The sequence below is a fragment of the Bubalus bubalis genome, chromosome 3 (genome assembly GCF_019923935.1).
Source record: "Bubalus bubalis isolate 160015118507 breed Murrah chromosome 3, NDDB_SH_1, whole genome shotgun sequence".
In the NCBI taxonomy this organism is placed as follows: Eukaryota; Metazoa; Chordata; class Mammalia; order Artiodactyla; family Bovidae; genus Bubalus; species Bubalus bubalis.
Window position 1 is genome coordinate 147,257,847 of NC_059159.1, and position 20,507 is coordinate 147,278,353.

General features: G+C 39.4%; 1 protein-coding gene across 1 annotated transcript in view; it reads right to left on the reverse strand.

The window, feature by feature from the left end:
- Positions 1 to 4,781: 4,781 nt before the first annotated feature.
- Positions 4,782 to 20,507, reverse strand: part of LOC102409886 (serine/threonine-protein kinase MRCK alpha) — a 53,501-nt gene continuing 37,775 nt past the window's right edge. Inside the window, exons 7-14 of the mRNA XM_044938464.2 lie at positions 19,845 to 19,928; positions 18,399 to 18,504; positions 16,509 to 16,645; positions 15,708 to 15,844; positions 9,303 to 9,384; positions 6,436 to 6,652; positions 5,277 to 5,339; positions 4,782 to 4,804 (exon numbers count right to left, since the gene is read on the reverse strand). Of these exons, the coding sequence (XP_044794399.2) occupies positions 4,782 to 4,804; positions 5,277 to 5,339; positions 6,436 to 6,652; positions 9,303 to 9,384; positions 15,708 to 15,844; positions 16,509 to 16,645; positions 18,399 to 18,504; positions 19,845 to 19,928 (849 nt within the window). The remainder of the gene's footprint in view (positions 4,805 to 5,276; positions 5,340 to 6,435; positions 6,653 to 9,302; positions 9,385 to 15,707; positions 15,845 to 16,508; positions 16,646 to 18,398; positions 18,505 to 19,844; positions 19,929 to 20,507) is intronic.

The following is a 20,507-nucleotide window of genomic DNA, read 5'->3' on the forward strand; positions in this document are numbered from 1 at the left end:
TCACCTTCATCAACAGGCTCTTTAGTTTCTCTTCACTTTCTGCCATAAGGGTGGTGTCATCTGCATATGTGAAGTTATTGATATTTCTCTCAGCAATCTTGATTCCAGCTTGTGCCTCATCCAGTCCAGCATTTTTAATGATGTACTCTGCATATAAGTTAAATAAGCAGGCTGACAATATACAGCCTTGATTTACTCCTTTTCCAATTTGGAACCAGTCCATTGTTTCATGTCTGGTTATAACTGCTGCTTCTTGACCTGGATACAGACTTCTCAGGAGGCAGGTAAGGTGGCCTGGTATTCCCATCTCTTTAAGAATTTTCCACATTATGTTGTGATCCACACAGTCGAAAGCTTTAGTGTAGTCAATGAAGCAGTTTTTTTTTTTTTTTCTGGAATTCTGTTGCTTTTTCTATGATCCAACAGATGTCGACAATTTGTTCTCTGGTTCCTCTGCGTTTTCTAAAAGCAGCTTGAATATCTGGGAGTCCACGGTTCACCTACTGTTGAAGATTGACTTGGAGAATTTTGAGCATTACTTTACTAGCATGTGAAATGAGTGCAATTGTGGGGTAGTTTGAGCATTCTTTGGCATTACCTTTCTTTGGAATGAAAACTGACCTTTTCCAGTCCTGTGGCCACTGCTGAGTTTTCCAAATTTGCTGGCATATTGACTGCAGCACTTTCACAGCATCATCTTTTAGGATTTGAAATAGCTCCACTGGAATGCCATCACCTCCACTAGCTTTGTTCATAGTGATACTTCCTAAAGCCCACTTAACTTCGCACTCCAGGATGTCTGGCTTTAAGTGAGTGATCACACCATAATGGCTATCTGGGTCGTGAAGACCTTTTTTGTACAGTTCTTCTGTGTATTTTTGCCACCTCTTCTTGATATCTTCTGCTTCTGTTAGGTCCCTACCATTTCTGTCCTTTATTGTGCCCATCTTTGCATGAAATGTACCCTTGGTATCTCTAATTTTCTTGAAGAGATCTCTAGTCTTTCCCATTCTATTGTTTTCCTCTATTTCTTTGCATTGATCACTGAGGAAGGCTTTCTTATCTCTCCTTGCTATTTTTTGGAACTCAGCATTCAGATAGGTATATCTTTCCTTTTCTCCTTTGCATTTCGCTTCTCTTCTTTTCACAGCTATTTGGTAAGGCCTCCTCAGAAAGCCATTTTGCCTTTTTGTTTTTCATTTTCTTGGGGATGGTTTGATCATCACCTCCTGTACAATGTTTCAAACCTCTGTCCATAGTTCTTCAGGGCTGTCTATCAGATTTAATCCCTTGAATCTATTTATATGTATATGTATCTCACATCTTTATTTGTTCATCTGTTGGTAAACATTAGGTTGTTTTTATATCTTGACTGGTACAAATAATGCCGCAGTGAACATGGAGGTACAGATACATTTTTGAGTTAGTACTTTTGTTTTCTTTGATAAAATATCCAGAAGTGAAGTTATTGGATCATACAGTGGTTTTATTTTTAATTTTTGAGGAACTTCAATACTGTTTTCTATGTGCCTGTAGCAATATACATTCCCAAGAACAGAGTACAAAGGTTCTCTTTTCTCCACATCCTCCCCAATATTTATTATTTCTTGGCTTTTTAATAATAGCCACATTAACAAGTGTGGGGTGATATCTTATTGTGGCTCTGATTTGCATTCTCCTAGTGATCTTGAGTAACTTTTTTGTACCTGTTGGCCATCTGTATGTCTTTTTTGGGAAAATGTCTATTCAGATTTTCTGCCCATTTTTTAATCAGATTGCTTAGCTTTTTTTGCTACTGAGTTGCACAAGTTGTTTATGTATATTGGATATTAACCCCTTATTAGATATGATTTGCAAATATTTTCTCCCATTTGGTAGGCTTCTTTTACCTTTTATTGATGGTTTCCTTTGCTGTGAAAAAGAATGTTTTTGTATTTTTAAATTCTTTCCAATTATTACTCCATAGGGTTTAAGTCATGTTCTAATAAAATTACAGACATAAACTTCAGTTCAGTCAGTTCAGTCACTCAGTCGTGTCCAACTCTTTGTGACCCCATGAATTGCAGCACTCCAGGCCTCCCTGTCCATTACCAACTCCCGGAGTTCACTCAGACTCACATCCATCGAGTCAGTGATGCCATCCAGCCATCTCATCCTCTGTTGTCCCCTTCTCCTCCTGCCCCCAATCCCTCCCAGCATCAGAGTCTTTTCCAATGAGTCAGCTCTTCGCATGAGGTGGCCAAAGTACTGGAGTTTCAGCTTTAGCATCATTTCTTCCAAAGAAATCCCAGGGCTGATCTCCTTCAGAATGGACTGGTTGGATCTCCTTGCAGTCTAAGGGACTCTCAAGAGTCTTCTCCAACACCACAGTTCAAAAGCATCAATTCTTCCCCGCTCAGCCTTCTTCACAGTCCAATTCTCACATCCATATATGACCACAGGAAAAACCATAGCCTTGACTAGATGGACCTTTGTTGGCAAAGTAATGTCTCTGCTTTTCAATATGCTATCTAGGTTGGTCATAACTTTCCTTCCAAGGAGTAAGCATCTTTTAATTTCATGGCTGCAGTCACCATCTGCAGTGATTTTGTAGCCCCAAAAAATAATGTCTGACACTGTTTCCACTGTTTCCCCATCTATTTCCCATGAAGTGATGGGACCAGATGCCATGATCTTTGTTTTCTGAATGTTGAGCTTTAAGCCAAAATTTTCACTCTCCACTTTCACTTTCATCAAGAGGCTTTTTAGTTCCTCTTCACTTTCTGCCATAAGGGTGGTGTCATCTGCATATCTGAGCTTACTGATATTTTCCTGGCAATCTTGATTCCAGCTTGAGCTTCTTCCAGTCCAGTGTTTCTCATGATGTACTCTGCATATAAGTTAAATAAACAGGGTGACAATATACAGCCTTGGTGTACTCCTTTTCCTATTTGGAACCAGTCTGTTGTTCCATGTCCAGTTCTAACTGTTGCTTCCTGACCTGCATACAGATTTCTCAAGAGGCAGATCAGGTGGCCTGGTATTCCCATCTCTTTCAGAATTTTCCACAGTTTATTGTGATCCACACAGTCAAAGGCTTTGGCATAGTCAATAAAGCAGAAATACATGTTTTTCTGGAACTCTCTTGCTTTTTCCATGATTCATCGGATGTTGACAATTTGATCTCTGGTTCCTCTGCCTTTTGTAGAACCAGCTTGAACATCAGGAAGTTCACGGTTCACATATTGCTGAAGCCTGGCTTGGAGAATTTTGAGCATTACTTTACTAGCGTGTGAGATGAGTGCAATTGTGTGGTAGTTTGAGCATTCTTTGACATTGCCTTTCTTTGGGATCAGAATGAAAACTGACCTTTTCCAGTCCTGTGGCCACTGCTGAGTTTTCCAAATTTGCTGGCATATTGAGTGCAGCACTTTGAGAGCATCATCTTTTAGGATTTGAAATAGCTCAACTGGAATTCCATCACCTCCACTAGCTTTGTTTGTAGTGATGCTTTCTAAGGCTCACTTGACTCCACATTGCAGGATGTCTGGCTCTAGGTGAGTGATCACACCATCATGATTATCTTTGTCGTGAAGATCTTTTTTGTACAGTTCTTCTGTGTATTCTTGCCACCTCTTCTTAATATCTTCTGCTTCTGTTAGGTCCATACCATTTCTGTCCTTTATCGAGCCCATCTTTGCATGAAATGTTCCCTTGGTATCTCTAATTTTCTTGAAGAGATCTCTAGTCTTTCCCATTCTGTTGTTTTCCTCTATTTCTTTGCACTGATTGCTGAGGAAGGCTTTCTTATCTCTTCTTGCTATTCTTTGGAATTCTGCATTCAGATGCTTATATTTTTCCTTTTCTCCTTTGCTTTTAGCTTCTCTTCTTTTCACAGCTATTTGAATGAAACTAAGCAATGCCAGTGGGGCAACCCAAGATGGGCGGGTCATGGTGGAGAGATCTGACAGAATGTGGTCCACTGGAGAAGGGAATGGCAAACCACTTCAGTATTCTTGCCTTGAGAACCCCATGAACAGTATGAAAGACATAAACTTAGAGGATAGATTTGAGGACAAAAAAGGATAAGAAGAAATGAGATCAAAAATTATATGTTAAAAACAGATAATTATTCCAGAGATAATATAATTACCTTAATCATAAAATTAGCATAATAAAGCACTCAACTTAATCCTGATATTTCAGATGGCAAAGCAAACATTCCTCAGTGTCTGACGAATAGAAAGAAATATGCTGCTTTTTTTTGTTTGTTTCTTTTTTTTTTTTTGCTTTCCTGCGAGGCTTGAGGGAGCTAGATATCACCAGGGATAGAACTTAGGGTCTTGGTAATGAAAGTGCTATGTCCTAACCACTGGACAGCCAGGGAAAAAAGAGAAAAACAAAACTGTCCTCTTCTTTCCTGGCACTAATTTGATTCCTTTATTGCACAAATATTTGTTGAGTGACCACTATGTGCCAGGCACTTTTAAGTGCATGGGATACAGTGCTGAACAAAAAGACACAAGGCCCTGCTCTCATGCTGGCACCTGGTGACCTTTCCTGGGTCTCCTCACCAGGACTGGGAAGCCTTTCATGGAGAATAGCTAATGGCCTTCAAATGCAGGTTCTCCTTTATCTAACTTATCATTTGAATGCAAGACATTCACTGGAACAGCTGTATTAGAACGGCTCTTCTTCATGTCAGCTATTCACCCCCTTCTCCCTCAAGCAACTTTGAGAACCAAACAAAACCAAAACAGAGAATTTTGCTGTCTTATCTGGGAAAGATTAAATTTATGTGGTTACTCTTCATGGTGCCAATGTACTAGTGAGGGCAGGGGCATTCAAGCAGAAGTGTTTTCCTCCATGCATCAACTGGAAGATGGTACATTAAGTTCTTACAGCACACTTACTAGGTAAAATCCCTTGTGAATATATATGGACACCCTACTACATATAAAATAATTAACAAGGGCCTACTGTATAGCACAGGGAACTCTATTCAGTAACCTGTAATAATTACATGGGTAAATAATCTGAAAAAGAATGAATAGGTATAATTGAATCACTTCACAGTACCCCTGAAACTAACACAACATTGTAAGTCAGTTATATACTCCAATAAGAAATTTTTTAAAAACATGTTTGAACTCTGGAGGATTATGGATCTCTGAAAGTAGGCAAGTCATCCTGTGACTTGAAAGCACATCAAACCAGATGTGGACAAAAGAGAACAAATTTGATAATATTATTATTGAACTTTAAAGTTATTCCAGAACATTAAAGACTCTCCTTACCATCTATGATAATGTGGACAACAAATAACCCTTCTTCATTTCCCAGAGCAATTCTTTTGTGATCTATATTTGACACATAAATAAAAACATCAAGGAATTTGGGAGCAAATTAAGTGAACCAATTTATCAATGTTGAAAAATTTTAGAAGTCAAATTAAATATATAATTAGAAATATTCAATGAAAAGAAACATAATAAGAACCAATAATTTATACTATGATTCAGATTACACAAGTGAGCACAATAAAACATGGTTTTTCTCAATAGAAATTTCATTTTATAAGGTAATCTTTATGAATACTTGAAGAAAGCATAATAGTCAAGTAATGATATACTTTCAGATTTGCTGTAAGTGATGTTTCACAAATGAAAAAATTTTATAAAATAATTTGTCAGTGACCATAATTTGAGCTACAACAGCATGGGGGTGTGTGTCAGAACACAGTGAGAACTAAAAAATGCAAAGATACCACATTAAGTGAAGCCTTTGAATACAGAGCACAGAACCTAACATATACAAGTTCATTTAATCCTCTCCATAACTGAAAAGCTGGAATTATCTGCATTTAACACATAAAAGCTTAGGAACTAGCTCCATGCCACCAAGGAGGCAATAGCTAAGTGGTTCTTACTGTCACCATTATCTAATGCAGAAATATGCTGTTTAAGAAAGGCAAGTATTCTTGTTCACTGATAAAACTTTCAGTATCAATCTTGGCAATTCATTCATTGATTTCTTTGCTTTTCACTTATTTATTGAGTATTGGGTGTTGGGATTTGAAGGACAGTCTCTGCCCTCAAGGTAAGTAGTTCACAGTTACACACAGGGTAACACTCCTTGTGTGTTTGTGGCCAGATGTGTTTGGAAACTAAGAATTTTTCAGACTTGAAAAGGTATAGCTGTAGATTAAAGAAACACCCCTTTAGGCAGAGAACCATAATATAATCAAATATATTTTTGCAGAGAATCTGATGAATAGCCATGGGATGGAGGAAGAAAGACCTTTTCCCTCACTCCCACCCCCTGCCACTCATAGAGCTTCATTCAATCAGGTTTTGCTGACAAATGAGTTATGGATAAAGTTAACGTTTTCAGATTTCGACACTGGGACTGTGGTGAGGGGTGTGAACCTAGCAGGATAATGTTGTAAATCCATACCTATGATTGCAGCTGTCTGGGTGGTTTTGATCCAGGGTAGATTGCTGTCATAAGCCTCTTTCAGAACATAGATTGACCGGTCTCTGGAATGACTTTTTCTCAATATCTTGTGCAATTCACTCAGCACACCCACCCACTCACTCTTCTTATTCTCGCTATCTGCTAAGATTGGGATTGAATATCTATTACTAGGTGCTGAGAGCTGGGAAGCTGTGACCTAGAACGATGTAAGGAATATCTAGGTTATAAGAAAGCAGACATTCTCTATGCCAGCCTGTCTAGCATTTTCCCATTACATTCACAACTGGTAAATGACACTTCTAATAATATTACCCTCTTCCTAGTAGTAAAACAGAGAAGGCAATGGCACCCCACTCCAGTACTCTTGCCTGGAAAATCCAATGGATGGAGGGGCCTGGTGGGCTGCAGTCCACGGGGTCGCTAGGAGTCGGACATGACTGAGAGACTTCACTTTATTTTTTCACTTTCATGCATTGGAGAAGGCAATGGCAACCCACTCTTGCCTGGAAAATCCCGTGGAAGGAGGGGCCTGGTGGGCTGCAGTCCATGGGGTCGCACAGAGTCGGACATGACTGAAGTGACTTAGCAGCAGCAGCAGCTAGTAGTAAAATAGGTGATGTGAGCCATCAGAGCCAGGCCAGAAGTGTCAGAATCACTTCTATTTCGATCTTCATAAAACCATCAGTGTTATCTGACTACCTAAGATCTTTTACTTCATCAAATGAAAATAACTACTATTTATTCCCTGGTGGCTCAGACCGTAAAGAATCTGCCTGCAATGCAGGAGACATGGGTTCGATTTCTGAGTCGGGAAGATTCCCTGGAGGAGGAAATGGTAACCCACTCTGGTATTCTTGCCTGGAGAATGCCATGCACTGGCTACAGTCCATGGGGTCATGGCAAAGAGTCCAACATGCCTGAGTGACTAACACCTTCACTTTCATTGTATGCTGTCTCTGTACCAGGAACTGCTCTAAGAAATTTGCATGTGCTAATTGAATGAATCCTCACAGAAAACTCTGGGTAGTTAGGACTCTTCTCTCCATTTTATGGGTGTGAGGACAAGAGCACAGCTGGGTAGAATGCAAGCAATCTGATGCCAGAACCTTCACTCTGAGTCTCTATTTCTTTAGTTCTAAGACGCACCTTTGCACCTTTAGATTATCTCTGAAATGGCAATGCTTTGGGTAATTGCAATCATCACAATCAATTGTGATGCTACAGAATGCTCAGTAGTTTTTGTTGTTACATTAGAAGTATTCAGAAACACTCATGCTTTCCTGACTGCTACATGTCTATAATTTATATTATTACTAGTAAATTGGCAAATCAAATTTAAATTTTAAGATGTATAATTAATCTTAAAGTCTACATTTCTATATAAAACTTTCTTTTGTGATCATCAAGTCAGCATCAGTGATATAATAAGCTACCACTCTAAGTCAGTTCCAAATAGCCAGAACTTTGTAGGGGCTCTTGGCAGTTGCTGCTGCTGCTGCTAAGTCGCTTCAGTCGTGTCCAACTCTATGCGACCCCATAGATGGCAGCCCACCAGGCTCCCCTGTCCCTGGGATTCTCCAGGCAAGAACACTGGGTTGCCATTTCCTTCTCCAATGCATGAAAGTGAAAAGTGAAAGTGAAGTCACTCAGTCGTGTCTGACTCTTAGCGACCTCATAGACTGCAGCCTACCAGGCTCCTCCACCCATGGGATTTTCTAGGCAAGAGTACTGGAGTGGGTTGCCATTGCCTTCTCCAATGCATGAAAGTGAAAAATGAAAGTGAAGTCACTCAGTCCTGTCCGACTCTTCACGACCCCATGGACTACAGCCTACCAGACTCTTCCGTCCATGGGATTTTCCAGGCAAGAGTACTGGAGTGGGGTGCCATTGCCTTCTCTGCTTGGAAATTGAGTAATATCTAAATAAATGTCTATCTTTGGGTTAGGGAACTAAGAATACTCCTGTGTGGCCTTTGTTAAGGCAAAGATTTCTAGGCTGACTAACCACAAGGGTCTCAAGAGAATAACAAACCTTTGCTCTTTCTGTCACCTTATCATACCCATTCCAGAATCACTTTAATTTTTACATGAGTTTTAAAGAGCAGAGTGTCTATTTTTTAGATTGCAAAATAACATCTTCCCCAAATTTTTCCATTTTGTACTCTTGGTTTGAACCTGAATTATGGCTTCAATATGTTGCCTCAGAGAAGACTTATTTTACAAAGTGACTGTAGTTTTAGAAGCTGCATACTCGTGTTACTGCAGGTCCATGAACTGACCTCCCTGTACATCTGACCTGGAAGAATATTATCACTCTTCCTCTGTCATTGTTTCCCCCTCTTCTTTCACATCCTCTGCCCCAGCACTGTTCTGTTTTGTAAGCTTTCCCTGTTTTCAGCTATGAATCATATCTGTCTGATTACCTTAGTGTGGAGTGAATGGACACCCTACGGAATATTTGTATTTTAAATCTTAAGTTTAACTGTAGGATGAAAGACAGTGATACTTGCAAAAACCTATTTATAGCATGTTTGAATAAGAATAAGGGTGCTAGATTTCTTGTGGCAAGTGGGATGGAGTGGGGAACAATTCCACAGCCCTTCTAAAATCTTAACCTTCAGGTACTAATACCTTTACCAGCCCAAGGAGGCTTGACCCCTATGACCATACAAGAAAGGGATGAAACAAAACACATGTATACCTGTGGCAGATTCATTTTGATATTTGGCAAAACTAATACAATTATGTAAAGTTTAAAAAATAAAATAAAATTAAAAAAAAAAAGTGTGACTAAGGAGAAAAAAAAAAAAAATGTATAAGGGATCCAACAGCAGCACGGACACTTACCTTAAACATACGAGGCATTTCCTTTCTCTTCACAGGAACAAAATCAGAGGGCCAGACTGAACTGACAGAAAACGCTCCATCCCTGAAGGAAAAGCAAGACTCTGGGAGTGAGTAGAATTGCCTGAAAGTGAGTAAAATGATACATAAACATAATCGTCAAACTTAATTTCCTTAACTTTTAACATTCTTTTTTGTAGGAACTGACAGTGATCAAAATATTATAACAGCAGTTCTCAGCCAGTTACATATTATCAGAAAACCCAAGTTAACTCCGGGCTGTTCATGGAGGAGTCAACCCCCTGTGACTCCCTGTTCACAGGGAACTAAGAAAGGAGCACATGTCTGACTGCAAAGCCATTGGCCCTAGAGTAAGGGCCATAAGCCCTCAGATCAGCTTGCTTGTGTATTTTGTCAGTGTTACTGAGATACACTTGGCATGTAATAAACTGCACATATTTAAAGTGGACAATTAGATAAGTTTTGATTTATGTGAGACCGCCACCACAGTGGAGATAATGAATGTGCCCATCACCCGCAAGTTTCTTGGAACAGCTGTGTAACCCTTACCCCTCTCCCTCCTTGGAACTCTTCCTCACTCCCCCACTGATCTGCTTCCTGTCACTCTAGATTAATTTGCATTTTCTAGCACCTTATAGAAATGGAAAGATACACTATATATTCCTTTTGTCTGACTTTTTCTTAGCATAATAATTTTGAGATGCATTAGTGTTGCTGCCGGAGAAGGCAATGGCACCCCACTCCAGTACTCTTGCCTGGAAAATCCCATGGACGGAGGAGCCTGGAAGGCTGCAGTCCATGGGGTCGCTAAGAGTCAGACACGACTGAGCGACTTCACTCTCACTTTTCACTTTCATGCATTGGAGAAGGCAATGGCAACCCACTCCAGTGTTCTTGCCTGGAGAATCCCAGGGACAGGGGAGCCTGGTGGGCTGCTGTCTGTGGGGTCACACAGAGTTGGACACGACTGAAGTGACTTAGCAGCAGCAGCAGCAGTGTTGCTGCATGGATGAATACTTCATTTCTATTTATTAATGAATACTATTTCATTGTATGGATATGCCACAGTGTATCCATTCACCCATTACTGAACATTTGGCTTATTTCAAGTATGGGGTGTTTTAAATAAAGGTGTTATGCATGTTCATGTATGTCTTTGTGAACATATGTGTTCTCTTGGGGAAATACCTAGGAGTAGAATGACTAGATTATATATTCAGTTCAGTTCAGTTGCTCTGTCGTGTCTGACTCTTTGCAACCCCATGGACTGCAGCACGCCAGGCCTCCTGTCCATCACCAACTCCCAGAGTTTATTCAGACTCATGTCGATTGAGTCGGTGATGCCATCCAACCATCTCATCCTCTGTCATCCCCTTCTCCTCTCGCCTTCAATCTTTCCCAGTATCAGGGTCTTTTCAAATGAGTCAGCTCTTCGCATCAGATGGCCAAAGTATCAGAGTTTCAGCTTCAACATCAGTCCCTTCAATGAATATTCAGGACTGATTTCCTTTAGGATGGACTGGTTGGACTTTCCTGCAGTCCAAGGGACTCTCAAGAGTCTACTCCAACACCACAGTTCAAAAGCATCAATTCTTTGGCGCTCAGCTTTCTTTATAGTCCAACTCTCACATCCATACATGACTACCGGAAAAACCATAGCCTTGATTAGACGGACTTCTGTTGGCAAAGTAAAGTTTCTGCTTTTTAATATGCTGTCTAGGTTGGTCATAATTTTTCTTCCAAGGAGTGTCTTTTTATTTCATGGCTTCAGTCACCATCTGCAGTGATTTTGGAGCCCCCCAAAATAAAGTCTGTCACTGTTTCCACTATTTCTCCATCTATTTGCCATGAAGCGATGGGACCAGATGCCATGATCTTTGTTTTCTAAATGTTGAGCTTTAAGCCAAATTTTTCACTCTCCTCTTTTATCTATTAAGTGTGCATTTAACTTTTTAACTATTTTTCAAAGTGATTATATGATTTACAAAGCAATGTATGAGAGATTTAGGTCTTCCACATCTAGGTCCTCCAATACTCGAAATAGTCTTTAATTTTAGCTTTTCTTATGGATGTAAAGTGATATCTCATGGTTGTTTTATCTGAATTCCCACTGGAAAAGACCCTGATGCTGGGAGGGATTGGGGGCAGGAGGAGAAGGGGACGACAGAGGATGAGATGGCTGGATGGTATCACTGACTCGATGGATGTGAGTCTGAGTGAACTCCGGGAGTTGGTGATGGACAGGGAGGCCTGGCGTGCTGCGATTCATGGGATCGCAAAGAGTCGGACATGACTGAGCGACTAAACTGAACTGAACTGAACTGAATAATTAATGACATTGAGCATCTGTTGATGTGCTTATTTGACATATGTATCATCTTCTTTATTGAAGTATCTTTCCAAATTCTTTGCCCTTTTTTTAAATTAAGCTATTTTCTTACACGACTGAGCAACTGATCTGATCTGATCTGATTTTCTTATTATTGAGTTTAAAGAACATTTTTATATATTTGGTATGTAAGTTCTTTTTCAAATATTTGATTTGCCATCTGTCCACAGTTTCTATTACTTCTCTTAACAGAATATTTCAAAGAGCAGAAGTTCTAAATTTTTATGAAGTTCAATTTATCAATTTTTAAATTTTACCTGTTCTGCTTTGATGTTATATCTAAAAATTATTTGTCTCATACAAGATCAGGCTTTCTCCTAAGTTTACTTCTAGGTACATTACAGTTTTAGGTTTTACATTTAGTTCTATGGTATATTTTGAGTTAATTTTTATACATAGCAAAAAGTATAGATCAAAGTTGATTTTTAAATATATGGATATCTAAAATTCCATATGATTTGTTGGTAGCTATTGTAAGATGTTTAAAATACTGTACATATTAAAGTAACAGAATAGAAAATATAGAAATATATTTACATATATTTGAAGAAAGTAGGGAAAACCACTAGACCATTCAGGTATGACCTAAATCAAATCCCTCATGATTATACAGGGGAAGTGAGAAATAGATTTAAGAGGCTAGATCTGATAGATAGAGTGCCTGATGAACTATGGACTGAGGTTCGTGACGTACAGGAGTCAGGGATCAAGACCATCCCCATGGAAAAGAAATGCAAAAAAGCAAAATGGCTGTCTGGGGAGGCCTTACAAATAGCTGTGAAAAGAAGAGAAGTGAAAAGCAAAGGAGAAAAGGAAAGATATAAGCATCTGAATGCAGAGTTCCAAAGAATAGCAAGAAGAGATAAGAAAGCCTTCCTCAGTGATCAGTGCAAAGAAATAGAGGAAAACAATGGTATGGGAAAGACTAGAGATCTCTTCAAGAAAATTAGAGATACCAAGGGAACATTTCATGCAAAGATGGGCTCGATAAAGGACAGAAATGGTATGGACCTAACAGAAGCAGAAGATATTAAGAAGAGGTGGCAAGAATACACAGAAGAACTGTACAAAAAAGATCTTCACGACAAAGATAATCATGATGGTGTGATCACTCACCTAGAGCCAGACATCCTGGAATGTGAAGTCAAGTGGGCCTTAGAAAGCATCACTATGAACAAAGCTAGAGGAGGTGATGGAATTCCAGTTGAACTATTTCAAATCCTGAAAGATGATGCTGTGAAAGTGCTGTACTCAACATGCCAGCAAATTTGGAAAACTCAGCAGTGGCCACAAGACTGGAAAAAGTCAGTTTTCATTCCAATCCCAAAGAAAGGCAATGCCAAAGAATGCTCAAACTACTGCACAATTGCACTCATCTCACACGTTAGTAAAGTACTGCTCAAAATTCTCCAAGCCAGGCTTCAGCAATACATGAACCGTGAGCTTCCAGATGTTCAAACTGGTTTTAGAAAAGGCAGAGGAACCAGGGATCAAATTGCCAACATCTTCTGGATCATCAAAAAAGCAAGAGAGTTCCAGAAAAAACATTTATTTCTGCCTTATTGACTATGCCAAAGCCTTTGACTATGTGGATCATAATAAACTGTGGAAAATTCTGAAAGAGATGTGAATACCAGACCACCTGACCTGCCTCTTGAGAAACCTGTATGCAGGTCAGGAAGCAACAGTTAGAACTGGACATGGAACAACATACTGGTTCCAAATAGGAAAAGGAGTACGTCAAGGCTATATATTGTCACCCTGCTTATTTAACTTATATGCAGAGTACATCATGAGAAATGCTGGGCTGGAAGAAGCACAAGCTGGAATCAAGATTGCCAGGAGAAATATCAATAAGCTCAGATATGCAGATGACACCACCCTTATGGCAGAAAGTGAAGAGGAACTCAAAAGCCGCTTGATGAAAGTGAAAGAGGAGAGTGAAAAAGTTGGCTTAAAGCTCAATATTCAGAAAACGAAGATCATGGCATCTGGTCTCATCACTTCATGGGAAATAGATGGGGAAAGAGTGGAAACAGTGTTAGACTTTATTTTTCTGGGCTCCAAAATCACTGCAGATGGTGACTGCAGGCATGAAATGAAAAGATGCTTACTCCTTGGAAGGAAAGTTATGACCAACCTAGATAGCAAATTCAAAAGCAGAGACGTTACTTTGCCAACAAAGGTCCGTCTAGTCAAGGCTATGGTTTTTCCAGTGAACATGTATGGATGTGAAATTTGGACTGTGAAGAAAGCTGAGCACCGAAGAATTGATGCTTTTGAACTGTGGTGTTGGAGAAGACTCTTGAGAGTCCCTTGGACTGCAAGGAGATCCAACCAGTCCATTCTAAAGGAGATCAGTCCTGGGTGTTCTTTGAAAGTACTGATGCTAAAGCTGAAACTCCAGTACTTTGGCCACCTCATGCGAAGAGTTGACTCATTGGAAAAGACTCTGATGCTGGGAGGGATTGGGAACAGAAGGAGAAGGGGACGACAGAGGATGAGATGGCTGGATGGCATCATCGACTTGAAGGCCATGAATCTGAGTGAACTCCGGGAGTTGGTGATGGACAGGGAGGCCTGGCATGCTGCAATTCATGGGGTCTCAAAGAGACATGACTGAGCAACTGAACTAAACTGAACTGAATGGAGACACAGATGTAGAAAATGGACTTGTGGACACAGTGGGGACAGAGTGGGATGAATGGAGGAAGTAGTGTCAACATATATACACTATTGTGTGTAACATAGGTAACTGGTGAGAAGTTGCTGTGTAACACAGGAAACCCAGTCTGGAGCTCTATGACAACCTAGAGGGGTGGGATTGGCAGGGGCAGAGAAGAAGGAGGCTCAAGAGGGAAGGTATATATGTATAATTATGGTTGATTTATGTTGTCATACAGCAACACAACTTTGTTAAGCAATTTTACTTCAATTAAAAATAAATTAAAAAATAATGTAATAAATCATGGGAGTTAAGGGAAAAACAACAATGATCTCAAGAGACCCAAAAAACCATCTGCCAATATCCAACAACACCTTTCCAGATAAAAAGACTCAACAAACCAGGAAGAGAAGGCCAGTTTCTCAACCTGACAAAGGGCATCAGCCATGAAAAATGAAGTACTGATTCATGCTCCATGGGTAAGTCTTGAAAAATTATGCTTAGTGAAAGAAGCCAGTTACAAAATCCCACATATTTTATGATTTCATCTATATAAAAATTTAAAATAGGCAAATCCATAGAGACAGAAACAGCTTAATGGTTGTCAGGGGCTGGGGGCAGTGGTGAATATAGAGTGACTGCTAATTAATAAGGGTTTTGGGTTTTTTTTTGATGTGATGAAAATCTAAAATTAGGTTATGGTGATGGTTTTACAAGCTTGTGATATACTAAAAACCAGTGGATTCCACATTTTTAAATAGTGAATTTTATAATACATAAATAATATCTCAATGTAAAGAACTTTTGGTTTTGAGGTTGTATTTCCTTTCCTGCTATACACATGTGCTGTTCTGTGCTAAGTCACTTCAGTCATGTCTGACTCTTTGTGACCCCGTGGACTATAGCCCACCAGGCTCCTCTGTCCATGGGATTCCCCAGATAAGAATACTGGAGTGGGTTGCCATGCCCTCCTCCAGGGGATTTTCCTGACCCAGGGATCGAACCCGCAGCTCCTGCATTGCAGGCAGATTCTTTACTGCTGAGCTAACAGGGAAGCCCTGCTATAAACACGTGCAAACATAATAATAAAATAAACTTCTGACTAAAAAAAAAAACAAACCCAAAAAACTCTTACAAATATTACACAGTTATAATCCACATCTAAGAGGTAATGATGCAAACTTTAGGAAAAATCGTTTTTAAAGTCCTCATGGAAATGGTGAAAATTGGGAACTTAAGTAAAGTTGTGGCAACACTACTTAAAAAAATATCAGAAACCGTTTTTATTCCAGTTCTTGTTTTGATAAAGAACATTCTCCCTTTCAAAGCTTACCTCATGTCAATTACTTGACTCACTACAACACTGGGTTTTGAGTCTTCTTCATTCATATCATATAGGAAGAGTTTGAAGTCACAAACTATGGCCAATGCCCTCTGCCATCCTTTTTTCATGCCTGCTTTCTTTGGAATCTTTAGTTTTTATTTTTCAAGAAACAAATAAAAGCAATCCAAGCTGAAACATCAAACACTACACAATTATTACATATAAAATTAAAACAATACAAATGTGTTACAAATCTATCATGTTTCTTGTTAAAAGATTGGAACCCAATGACATAACATGATTGAGATTTAAAAGCAAGGCAATTCTTTTGATTACTGAATAATTCATGTGCGTGAAAAATATATTAATACTATTTCAATTAGCACAAGCAATTCATTCAAATAACAGTCACAGCTTTTCCTCTAAGGTAACATTAAATTCAAATTTGGTAACTCCAAAATCACCTCAGATTTTAAATATTTCTCAGGAAGATTTTTTCACTTTTAGCCTCATAAGTTATTATTGCTGACTGGAAGTCAAAGTTACATCATTAGGACAGATTTTAGCATTTGTTCATTGCAAGGTAATGTCTAAACAGAAAGCTTTGAGCAATTTGAAAATACCCTATTGGGGGCAGCTATACTTAGTTTTGAAATCATATTCTTAGGATGCAAAAAATATTTTCAATTTAATATAATGAATATTGTATAACATATCATAAATACTTCTGACAAATATTGTACATGCATTTTGAAAAGTGATTAATAAACTCTTTAAGAGTTCATGGGAACCCAGAACATTGCCACTTACCCAGACATGGCCTTCATAGGCTGTTCCCAAGCCTTTCTGTGGGTCTAGACAGAAGGCACCTTTCTTCTGATGAAAAGGCACCGGACAAGCTCTTGGAGCTTTTTCTACACAGGCTGTGTGACATGAGAACCCACATGCTTTTTGAAGGAAATAGAGAGATATGATTGTAGAGGGTAAAATGGGTTGACTCCCTCAACCCCTACTGCAATTCTGTCTACTCTATCCTAGAGATCAAAATGCTAAAAACTACCTGTCCCAGACTCCCTTGGAACTAAGTTTTGGACCTGACGTAAGTTCTGCTGGTAAGATAACCTTCTGTGAGACTCTGAATTGAGTCAAGCTAGAAGAGCTGCAAAACGCAGCACATCAATGTACTGGCTTGGATAGTGACAGGGAGTGACAGCTGCAGGAATGGCTTCTGATTTGATGGAAGCTCTCTTAACTCCGCAGCAGCAGGGTGTTTCTTGCTACTGGCAGAAGTTGCAGGTTTTAAGGGCTGCAGCAGTAGTGGCAGCTTCCAGACTCACCATCTTCTTATGACACTGGTGGGAGCTGCTCCAGGCTCAGCAGAGACTGAGTGATGCTGGCAGCAGGAAATGCCCTGGGAGCTCAGCTCAGAAGCTGCCTCTGCTGCCCTAGGAGGATTGCATGGGCGCATAATTCCCCCTGTAAAGTCCTACTTTGTTTAATATGCTGGGATGTATTTATGGTTAAGGCATCTCTGATTGTCATAGTGCTGAGGACAAGAAAGCTGTCCTACTCCACACCATGTGTTCCTGAGTGGGCACTCGAGAGACTGGCTATTAATACAGAGTCTGTTCCCTAGGATGAGGTATGAAGTGTCTGTGCGGCATTGTGATATGCTGCTGCTGCTGCTGCTAAGTCGCTTCAGTCGTGTCCAACTCTATGCGACCCCATAGACGGCAGCCCACCAGGCTCCCCTGTCCCTGGGATTCTCCAGGCAAGAACACTGGAGTGGGTTGCCATTTCCTTCTCCAATGCATGAAAGTGAAAAGTGAAAGTGAAGTCGCTCAGTCATGTCTGACTCTTAGCGACCCCATGGACTGCAGCCTACCAGGCTCCTCCATCCATGGGATTTTTCCACTGTGATATACTGTTTGATATTTACAAAACTATATTTCTTTATTTCAATGATGTCATAATAAATTCAACGAGTAAAATAAAAGGATTACAACTCAAGGCTAACATTCTATTTTCCTGTCACATAAGCTGGTGAATGTGGTCCTCACACTCTACTATTGCTATAAAGAACAAAATTTATCTAAACACATTTTCCTAATAAGTGTGGCCCTGCCTGGAGACTACACAGCACACCTCCCTGGGGTGCTTTCATGTGGGCTGTGAGGGTATGAGGCTGTTTGGAGCTGCACAGTGCAGAGGTCTCTTCAGAAGCCCCCTTATGAAATAGATTCAGAGGGATTTTTAGTAAAGAGATCAGTTCACTGTCACGCTTCCACAATTCAAAGAGAACAAAATTTATGACTGAATGCATGCATTCCTTCATAAATGATATATCGAAATCGTAATCCCCTCGTGATGGTATTTGGAGATGGGCTCCGTGAGAGGACATGGGAGTGGAGCCCTCGAGAATGGGATCAGCGGCGTTACAAAAAAGACTGCACAGAGCTCCTTGGCTCCTCCACCAATTGAAGACACAGCAAGCAGGCAGCCGTCTGCAGCCTGCAAGAAGGCCTCCCCAGAACTGGGCCATACTGACATTCTGATCTGAGACTTCCAGCCAGTGAGGAACATATGAATGTGTTTGGAAGTCACCCAGTCTCTGTACTTTGTTACGGCGCTGAGTTGGCTAAAACACTTAGATGCAAGTATTATGAGTCTGACTCCACGTATCCCTTCCTCAGATCTCACCGTCACAGGTGCAGCCTTGTCTTATCAAACCCACCATCAGAGACGTGCACTGGTGACACTTGGTGGGAGCAGTAAAGGATGTGAGGAAAAACCGGTGGGCCTTAAGCTACAAAACAAAGAGACCAAATGCACATTGATGGTTAAATAACTTTGAATAGGTGATTCTGGTGATTCCTTCAACCCATCCTGCCCCAAACAAAGAAAAGCAGCTTTCCCTTTTCTCACCAGCATTCAAGATTCTTGCCCCTAAGTACTTCATAATTGGAAAATTCTGATTTAAAAAAATACTAAGAAGAGAAAGGGGGTGTGGAGGAGGAGAAGAAGAAAGAGAACTATTTAAGCGGTGACCAAACGTACATTGTTACTACTTGGAAGTAGTAGCAATAAAGCCTGACTTTTATTTGAGCTGGTATGCTCTGAACATTTAAAAAATTCTAGATTGACAAATTCTTCAAATCATTCCTTTATAACAAATGGAGTCAAATTGCCTATGTACACATATTTTTATCGGGGAGGGGTAGCAAAAATAATATGGTTTTTAAAACCTTCTTTAGAAGAAAGAATAATTTCAAAATTTTATCCCTACAGCAAATTATGTATTTCATTTTCTACTATCAATAAAAAAGAATGTGCTCCAGGAAATGGAACACTTCTATTAAGTTAAGCAAGATCTATTATACCTTCAAGACAGAAGGCACCCTGAAATTTCTCACTGAAACCTCAATAACTAAAACTGTAGATGTTTTCACAGAATTATCAAGTTGACAACCCACTATAGATTTTCCATTTCTGTATCATATCTTTTTGACCTGAAATTATTGTCATAAAATAGCAATATGTATAACAAAATTATAACAAAATCTGGCCTTCCTAAACACTAGTTGACCAGTTTTCTCACCTTCCTTGTGTCTGTTTCCCAATTTGTGAGGGGGACAGACTTGCACTCCCTGCCATGTGCCATGGATAGTGTGTGTACAGGGGTTACTTGCTCTTTCTCAGATGATCAATTTATTCCTCTCTTCACCAGGGCAAGTCACCCCTGCCTCCTGAAGAATCTGGTGTCTGTAGTTCCTGAATCCTTCTAGGTGTGCAAAATCTTAATTATCTTCTGACTTAGCAAGACCTTTCTAAGCCCTTGACATTCAGATTTTTCAGCCATCCTAACCTCTCACTCAGGTTCTTCCATCTTCCAAAATTACATTGGCTTATTTTTCTACTTTTTCTCTCTCTTTGGTTGGGTTAGTAAGTTACATTAGAAAGCAAAAAAAAAAAAAAAAAAAAAAAAAAGTATGCATTTTTGAGCCTGCTATGTTTAACCAGAAGTCTCCAAGGAAAATAAGAAGGAAGGAAGGAAGGGAAAAGAAGGTAAGGTAAGGGGTAGGTTAGAGACCAAAACCAACTTGTCATTTTTCAAAGACTTGCTAAATTTATAACTAAATCAAGTACCTTAGTTGGAAAGAAGATTCTACTATGACATTCCTTTCTCTTTATTGTTGGTGTGTGGACGGGAAGGTGAGCAGAATCTGTGATCTGAAACAAAGAGACAAAAATAAAGATAGGTAAGTCACCCATATCGCCAAAATTATAAGAATTAAATTATTTCTCAAGTAAAGCAAAAGAATTATATTTGCTATACAAAAAGACAGTAAAAATAAAATTCTCACAGGGCAATATATATATTTTAAGTAATTTAAATCTATGCTTTTAGTTTCTATAAAAAATATACTTATTTCATATACTTTATTTCAATTTGGCTATTTTGAAATGTGTGTCATAACATGTAGACTATACTAAAGAAGAATTTTATTTTTTGGCTGAGCCCTGCAGCGTGTGGAACGCCCTCCAGCAGGTACTGAACATATGACAATTGCAGCGGAAGCGCGGAGTCTTAACCACTGGGCCACCTGGGAAGTCCAAAAGAAGAATAGTAATCCTGAACACATTTGAAAGATAATTTTAACAAGTAGGTATATGACCAGAATCTTCAAAAGATTTTTGAGCTACTAATTTTTTAAATGTAGGAGTAATTTATTATTTAAATTCTGTAGAAATATACTAAATTATAGAGGGTTCAGCAAGATCATGTGAATACTAATAATCTAAAAATAG